Below are 7,939 nucleotides of genomic sequence, written 5' to 3' on the forward strand. Positions count from 1 at the left end.
AGAGTTTATGTTTGGACGCGGCTGATTTTAGGCCGGTGTGTTTTATGAGAGCTATAAATCATTATTTTTAAAACGGCTAAGACAGCAATTAATCAACATTTGAACTTTTGAAAAAGTAATTTAAAAAAATCAATTAATTTTTAGTTTTTAATTCGTCTAAAGAAAAATCTTGATCGAAAGAGTTAGGACTTAAAAACGATTCCTGATCTGCCCCATTTGACCGCGCATCCTCTGCAAATTGGGGTTGAAATTTCTGACCCGTCGCGCCGAGAGCGAGTCCGAAATTTCGGGATGGTTGATAGTCCAGAGCACGTACGCGCATAGAACCACCAAAGTCAGCTTGATAAATGGTGGCATTTTCTGGGAACGCACCATTTTTCTTGTATTTTAGAGCTCTTCTTGCCAAACGGCTCTTCTTTTTTTCGTCGGTTCCTGTTTTCGCCTCTCTGAAAAATTTAATATGATGCTTAGTAGCGCTTGAAAATTTGGCGCCCTGCCCTAGAAAATTATTGTTTATACCTGACACTCTAAGAATTCGCACTATTTTTCTCTAAAAATGGCCGATCCCAAATGCTTTCAAAAATATGTCTCTAATTAGGTACTATTCTGAGCTCTAATAAAAACTGAAAAGAAGACGAATTGGTCAATTAAGACTCGCTGAAAATTAACTCCGATAATAAATCATTATCGGATCATTATTTCGAGCCCTTCGGAAGAGAGACGAATTTTATGAGCCACAACTATAAATTTAACGCGAAAATAAGCGGCTCTCATCAGAACCCGGGTCACTTTTGTTGATGAAGTCTTACTTTTTGTTGCTTTTCAAAATAGCTGTTCTTGAGTTGATAATTATTGCTTTAATTTAGGGCTTATCTTTTGAAAACATACAATTATAATTACCAAAATTGATGAATAATTTTTGAAGAAAAAGCTAATATTATATTTTTTCTCTTTGGAATGAGGAAAATTCCGTATCTGCTCCGTTTTATACGAAAACTCTAGTCATCCCTTAAATTCTCGGGGCTTGCTAATCACCGGTTAATTCTCTCAAACTGAGTCATCCCTTTTTACAAGTTCAAAATTTCAAATCTAGCAAATATAGAGCACACGAGAATCAATGCTGAAAATTTCGAAACAGAAGATAATTTGCAGTCTTGGAAGAAAAAACTGTCCATAAAAGACCCTGTTATCTCGAGGACGCCCTTAACCTCTGGAATGCCGGTAACTCTGATGAAAAACGGTGAAATTTTGTAAGAAAACCGCGGTTTAAATGCTCTTCGCCTTTTTTAATCTCCTTTCATATTTTTGAATAAAAATTTTGAAGAAAAAAATCTTCGAATTCTAGCATTATGAAGGGTATCCCTCCTTGATTGAACTCTCTTTCTTACCTTTCTTTGACTACCTCTTTCTTTCCCCTTTTCTCTCTTTACGAAAATCGTGACCCCCGACGGGCCCCTTATCTCTCCTTCTCCTTTTCGGGCGAGAATAAAAAACGGGTTGATTTTTGAAAATAGAAAACACAGTGCAGTGAGGCCCGCGCTACGGAAGCCACGTTCAATGCCCTAAGGCAGGGCGGCCCAGCTCAAGAATCCGCAATTTTCGAAGCATTTTTATTTATGCTTTGCGTTTCTTTTCTTCCCTTAAAGTCTCCGCCGGAAGCGAAAAGGCGCTAAGTTGAATTTTGCATTTTTACGATCAGTCTTTTTTCTCCCCAATGGTCGTTGAAGCAGAAAATCAAGGAAGAGTCATTTTTAAATGTTTTATCGACGCTCTTTTCTTGATTAACAGCTGCTCCCACATAGGAAAAAAGTTTCTCCTCCTTGATTGAGAAGATTAACGTCAACGAGGTAAATTCTCTCATTCGCTGATGCTCATCCTCGGCGCCTTCCGTATTAAAACTGTCTGAAAGCTGTCGGAAATATGACGTGCAGAAAGTAAAACTTCCTTACTCGAAAATGTATAGATCTTTCCAAATAAGCTGTCTCGCCTTTTTCGTCCAACTTCCATAAAAATCACTTTTCGGCTTTTGTTCTTTATTACAGAAGCAGATTTTCCAGAAAGAAATATATTTCAAATTTCGCGATTTCAAATAAGGGTATAAATTCCGTCATTTCTACGTCGGCGCCTTCATAAGCTTGATGATTCGCATTTTGTCAGACTTTTTCGAGCTTTCCTTCTTCATCTTAAGTATACAGTCGCTCCTTTTCCTCAATGCAGTATTGTCAATACTATCAATACTGTATTGACAATACTCTTAGTTTTCTAGTTTCAAAAGCTAGTTTTGTACTGATTCAAACGTCGAAAATAATATTCTAGCGAGCATTTAAAACACTTGAATTAAACAATGCGAAAGCTTTTTTCAACAAAACTGAAGTCTTATTCGTTGCCGAACTTTGTGAATGCTGAAGACTTTGGTTGATTCCAAAAATGGATAGTTTTTTTTCCTGACAATATCTGTGGCGTTTTCTCCGAGATTTAAGTATTTGGTTAATATTTTGGAATCTTTCGTATAATTCCAAGAAAGAGAAATCCAATGCCAAAAGCAACAAGCTTAAGTTTTGTTCCCAGCATTCTCTGATTTTTTTTCTTTTGAAAGCAATGGCCTAAATTTCATGTCTCGATTTTTCGCCCAATTCCGCTCGTTAAAATTTCATCGAGCAAAAGAAAAGAAGCTCATTAGAGAATGACCCAGTTGGCCTCAATTTGGAATTTACGAGACACTGTAATTAACGAAAAGATTGAGGAATATCTAATGATTATCGATTGCTTCGAGGACAGAGGCAGTCGTAACATTTTCCAATGATTTCTGTCTGGCGCCATTTTTGTCCGACGGCGCTGATTCCAGCCGACTATTTAATCTTTCTCATTTCTCAAGAAATTATCATAACTAGAAAACGATAATTTAGCTGAAAAATGAACATCACCTTCATCTTCTTCTGCTTCCTGACAATTGTTCGCGCCAACTTGAGCTACAGACAATATTACGTTTACTACGTACGAGCGATGAGGCGAAATCAAATGCGAAAAAATGCAATGGGCGAGGCGACTTTTCGACAACGAGCGATGATACGATTCAATCAAGAAAACTTGCAATACCGATTCTAACTGAAAAATCTGATCAAAAAGAATAAAAAAAATCTTTTCTACTTTATTGTCTTTAGAAGAGTTTTTGAACGTCTTTGGTTGTAAAAGGCGTTCTGCAGGCCGGGCAAATTTTTGGTGAAAGCACTTTAGATGACAGACATGAAAAACAAAACATATGAAAACATTTCGTTATGCAAGAAATATGATGCAGATTTTCATCAAATTCTTGAAAGCAAATTGAGCAAGACGGTAGTTCAGCTTCTGCTTGAGAACGGGATCTATCAGAATCAGTGAGAAGTCGGAGTTTTCGATTGATAGCCTGTAACTGTCGCCTTCCGTCTTGAAAGGACTCATCAAGAGATTTGAGCTTAGCGTTGTTTTTGTCCAAAACTCGTTTTATTTCTCGCAATTCTCTTTTATCAGCATTCGGAGTTGTTATTTTCTTGTAGATAAACATGCCAATACATGCATAAATACAAAAACCTGCAAACGCAGGTACATATTTCATCATTTCTCAGTTGATAAACTGTAATTTTTCAGAATTTTTCCTTACTTTGTCGCTTTTCTGTTTACAAATCGCCAAAATACATTTCAAATATTGACCCATAAAAAGGAAATCAAAAATTTTGAATGAAGTTGTTGAAATATAAGCTCATGATGTTCTTTAAAAATTAATATTCATCAAAGTTTCTATTGAGAATAAGAGGAAAGAGTGGGTGAAGGAAATTCCGCTCTCTTAATTTCCATAATCTTCGTTTCCGCGCTCAGGGGATCATGGAGGAGAAACCCAACGGGAACAAATGTGCTAAATGATGCTCAGGTGTGTTGTCTTAGTGAAAGATGTGAAAATTTATTCAAAAATTGTAGACGAAAAATGTCTGCGATTCTGGATGCTTTCCGAGCCAAAATCACAAGATAAAAAAACGAAAGAACTGTTCATTTAACGATTGAGCCTTGGCCATGCTAGACTTTTCCCTGGAGAGCAATTTTTCCAGACATCAAGTTGTTTCCTGTAAGTGCGAACAATCATGCTTCTGTCGGGAGTCGCGACAGACAGAAATCAGCGACGCGCCGTTCCGAAATGATCAGGTAGCAGATGTCCCATTTCTGATGATTCGAAAGTAATGCTCAAGTGCGAAGAATAGGAATCTTGACTCTTATAGGAAGAAGTTTGGTTTGCCTTTCAGGAGATATCTTCTTTTGGGAAGATCGTTAGACCAAATTTGGTAAGCAATTTTCGACCAAAAATGCTTTCTTTATTTCTCATTGCCTGATTCTTATAATTTTTTTTTTTTGAAAATTTAACAATTGTTTTGAAAAGAATGTTTTTTATTTATTTTGTGCAAGTTTTTATTTTTTGCAGTTTTCAGCAGCCAGCGGCGATTTTCTTCGTCTCCATCTTCAATTCTTCATCTTCATTTCCAAAGTGTCATCAAAAATCCAATCCTACCGGCCAAGTAGGCCACTTTGAAAACTCGGGAAGAATAAAAAGACTCGAAACTTGTGTTTTTTAGTTAAAAATTTTTGGCAAAAATTGGTCAAAATTTACAAAAAGCTATTTACAAATATACTGTTAAAATGATATAATATGAATAAAATTTGTGGAATAGAATTTCGATAAAGAAATGTATAAAATCCTATTTTTGATTGGTTCAAAAATCATTAGGAAATCATGTCGAAAATTGAGTTAAAAAAGAAGAAGCGGGGGAAATTTAACAAGTTTCGGTCGAGAGTTTGACTTGGTAGTTAGGGCAGCATTGTTTTGTGTTCGCGTTGTAGAGGGTCTGAAATGGATTAAGGATATACCCAACGGTTAATTGAAGAACTAACACTGTTAGTCTAACAGGTGAAAAAAAGGATAAAGGCTAATTTCAGGTCACAAAAAGGATCTAAAACGCCTTTTTCAGGAGTTTTTCTTTCGAAAAGATTAGCAATGAGATACCCTTAAAATAATTATAAATGAGCTTAATTTTCCTCGAATAGCTATGTCAAAATAAGGGTATCACTCAAAAAAAATTTTTCGAAGAAGCGAAAGAAATAAGCTATCGTCCCGTTTTCTTCATATAGACTTACGTAAGGTCCAGCTGGGTTGTTACAGCACTGAGGATCAGGCTTTGGTCCAGGAGTGGATTCGCAGCTACCTTCGAGGTAGTCGAAACCAATCGTTGTCCAGAAGTAGTGGTAGTCCGCGTTGAAAACGTCTTTCTACGGAAGAAACACTAGAATGGGCAAATTTGAATGCAGAGCAAACCTTTTCGACATGGTTCTGAGCAAATTGCTTGTCACATTCACAGAGTGCTCGTCCGCAGGTGCCCTCTTCATCACGGCATTGGGGTCCTTTGCCGGTGATTCGTAGACCGTACTCGACGAATTCGCCAATGCACATGTCGCCGAAAGTCATTCGCGCGCATTTTTGGCAGTCCTTGTACTGTTTGCAGACAGCGTCAAGCTCATCAACTGGTGGACCATGGCCAGGATCGGACATTGGTCGATCACCGAGGATCAAGCACTGGCAACCGTAAGCCCAGTATTTTCGCTCATCGAATTCGGAGTTGTAATACTCCATCTGGGAAGTGAGCTGTTTGTATCTTCGTGGTCCCTGGTCGAGGGGAGCTTGGCGACGAGTTCGGGCGAGAGCCAAGTCAGCAGAAGTAGAGGAGAAAAAGGTGAGGATGGCGGTTGAGTATTTCATTTTCTGGGAGATTATATTATTTTTTGAATTATTCTAACTATTACTCCATAATTCTTCTGTTTTTCTAGGATAATAAAGTTTGATTAATTTACAGAAAAACGATAAAAAAAAACAAATTAAAACATCTTTTATTTCCTTATTGAAATCTCTGACGAAAAATCATTACCTGTGATCTGTGACGGGAGAAAGTATCTAACAAAAAGTCGATTAAAAGCGTTTCCTCTTTGGACTTTTGATTACTCGTCTATCCGAGTTTTGTTGTCCTCGTCTTCTCTGACGCGCATTATAAAGCGCGATTTTGATGGCGCTCATGAGCAGCGGCGCCGTGCGAAACGGAGTTTTCATGATTACGCGCGCGGGACGGATCGACATCTCATCTTTTCTGAATCAGGAATTGATGTGTTTGAAACTTCCACTAAACTTAAGGGGGTGGTGGTCGAGAATTAAGATTTTTCAAACCATGATTGAGAAAAAACCGAAAGGGACAAGAAAATCTATATTTTCTGGGATTAAAGATAAACGTTGAAAGAATGTGGGCGCGTGGAGAAAAATTTTTTTTTTTTTTTGAAAAAGCTGAGAAAAATTTTATGAAAGTGTACCCTACTTCAATCCAAGATTACGGGCAAAATAACTTTTTTTTCCAAAGATCAAACCTCATATGATGATAGAATAGACCCTTACGGATGTGGGCGGGTGAAGATTTTCAAGTGTCAGCCTGTAGAAAAAAAGTTCGTTATTGAATCAAAAATGCTGGGAGCCTGAAAAATCGTCATTTTCATTCATTTTTTAAATATAATTTTCGAAAACATAACAATAATCGTAATTTTTAAGATTTTTATAATTATAGTTTGATCGAGAAACATTATCTCGCAATAAAAATCAATTTTTAGTTGGTATAAGTTCGAAAAATCGCGTTTTAAAATTCCCGAAAGTGACGATTTCACAACATAAAATCGTAAATTTTCTTAAATAAGGTTGGTTCAATCAAAAAAAGCTAGAGACCAAAAATACTCCTTTTTTATCAAGGAATCTAAAAATAATATCAGAATTTTAAAAAGTCGAAAAAAATTTTCTCGACCACCACCCCCTTAAAGGTTAAAAATCAAAATGTTTTGGCTCATTTTATCATCCTCAGCATCAGTAGACAAACGAGGCAGATTTAACATGATGATGTGACTAAAATTCCTGAATCTCCGAATTTTGAAAACGATGTTCATTATAGGCAAACAACGCAGTGGCAAATATTAAGTGTCATGAACAAATTCTATTTTTCCGCGTTCAAATACATTTTTTTACTTGGCTTCATAATCAAGATGTCAAGAAAAGAAAGAAAAATATGTCTTGAGAAACGAGAAATTCCAGCAAGATATTTGGATAATGGAAATTACAGATTCGATTTGGATCGATCAACAGGAGACATACGTGTTTTCAAATGCAAAATTTGCTCGTTAATAACATCTTCAAGATAATCTTATTCATCAATTTTTAGTGTTGTTCCGGGCAAGTTCTATATATTCCACTGCAGCGATGATACAAGTGGCAACAAAGCATTTTGCACAGATTGTCATTCACGTCAGGATTTTCGTCATAATTCGCACTGTATATGTCAATTCTATGAGTACAAAAAAGAAAAATCTTCACAACATATTTTCTTCCAATGTTTCTACTTTGGATGCAATGCTTCTTTGAAATTTAACCAGTTTTTCGAGCATTATCAACGATGCGAACATTCTTCTTCTAGCCTACCTCGTTTTTTCGAAGATCAAAAATTAAATCTATCCATTGAAGACGCAACTTTGGACGACGTTCGTCTACCTGATGATTTTTAAAGAGACCTCAATTTACGCGAAAATGAAATTAAGTCCCTAAGAGTCGAAATGCAGCGCATTTTATTCGAAGAAAATAGAATAACTGACCGATCCAATAATGTTCAAAAGACTATGGACACAAATTCAAAGAAAATTGAAACCCTTCTCCAAGAAAATAAGAAACTAGAACGAGAAAAAATTGAACTTGACAGAAATCTCGAAGCTCTATCAAGAAGAAAGAAAATTGCAAAAGAAAAAACAAGCAAGTCATCGAATCAAAGTGCTATTCAAATCATAAAAATATAAAGCTTAAATTTTTTAGATCCGGGTGAGGACAACTGTTGCAAAGTGTGCT

General features: G+C 36.4%; 1 protein-coding gene across 1 annotated transcript; it reads right to left on the reverse strand.

Annotated features, from left to right (window-relative positions):
- Positions 1-4,398: 4,398 nt before the first annotated feature.
- LOC145702764 (phospholipase A2, membrane associated-like) lies at positions 4,399-6,029 on the reverse strand. Its single transcript, XM_081780031.1, has 4 exons — positions 5,943-6,029; positions 5,336-5,779; positions 5,158-5,289; positions 4,399-4,868 (listed from the first exon to the last, which is right to left on the reverse strand). Exons 2-4 carry the CDS (start codon positions 5,774-5,776, stop codon positions 4,797-4,799), a joined length of 645 nt encoding a protein of 214 aa, XP_081636157.1. The 5' UTR covers positions 5,777-5,779; positions 5,943-6,029; the 3' UTR covers positions 4,399-4,796.
- Between the last annotated feature and the right edge of the window lie 1,910 nt (positions 6,030-7,939).

The sequence above is a fragment of the Oikopleura dioica genome, chromosome PAR (assembly GCF_907165135.1).
Source record: "Oikopleura dioica chromosome PAR, OKI2018_I68_1.0, whole genome shotgun sequence".
Taxonomy (NCBI): domain Eukaryota; kingdom Metazoa; phylum Chordata; class Appendicularia; order Copelata; family Oikopleuridae; genus Oikopleura; species Oikopleura dioica.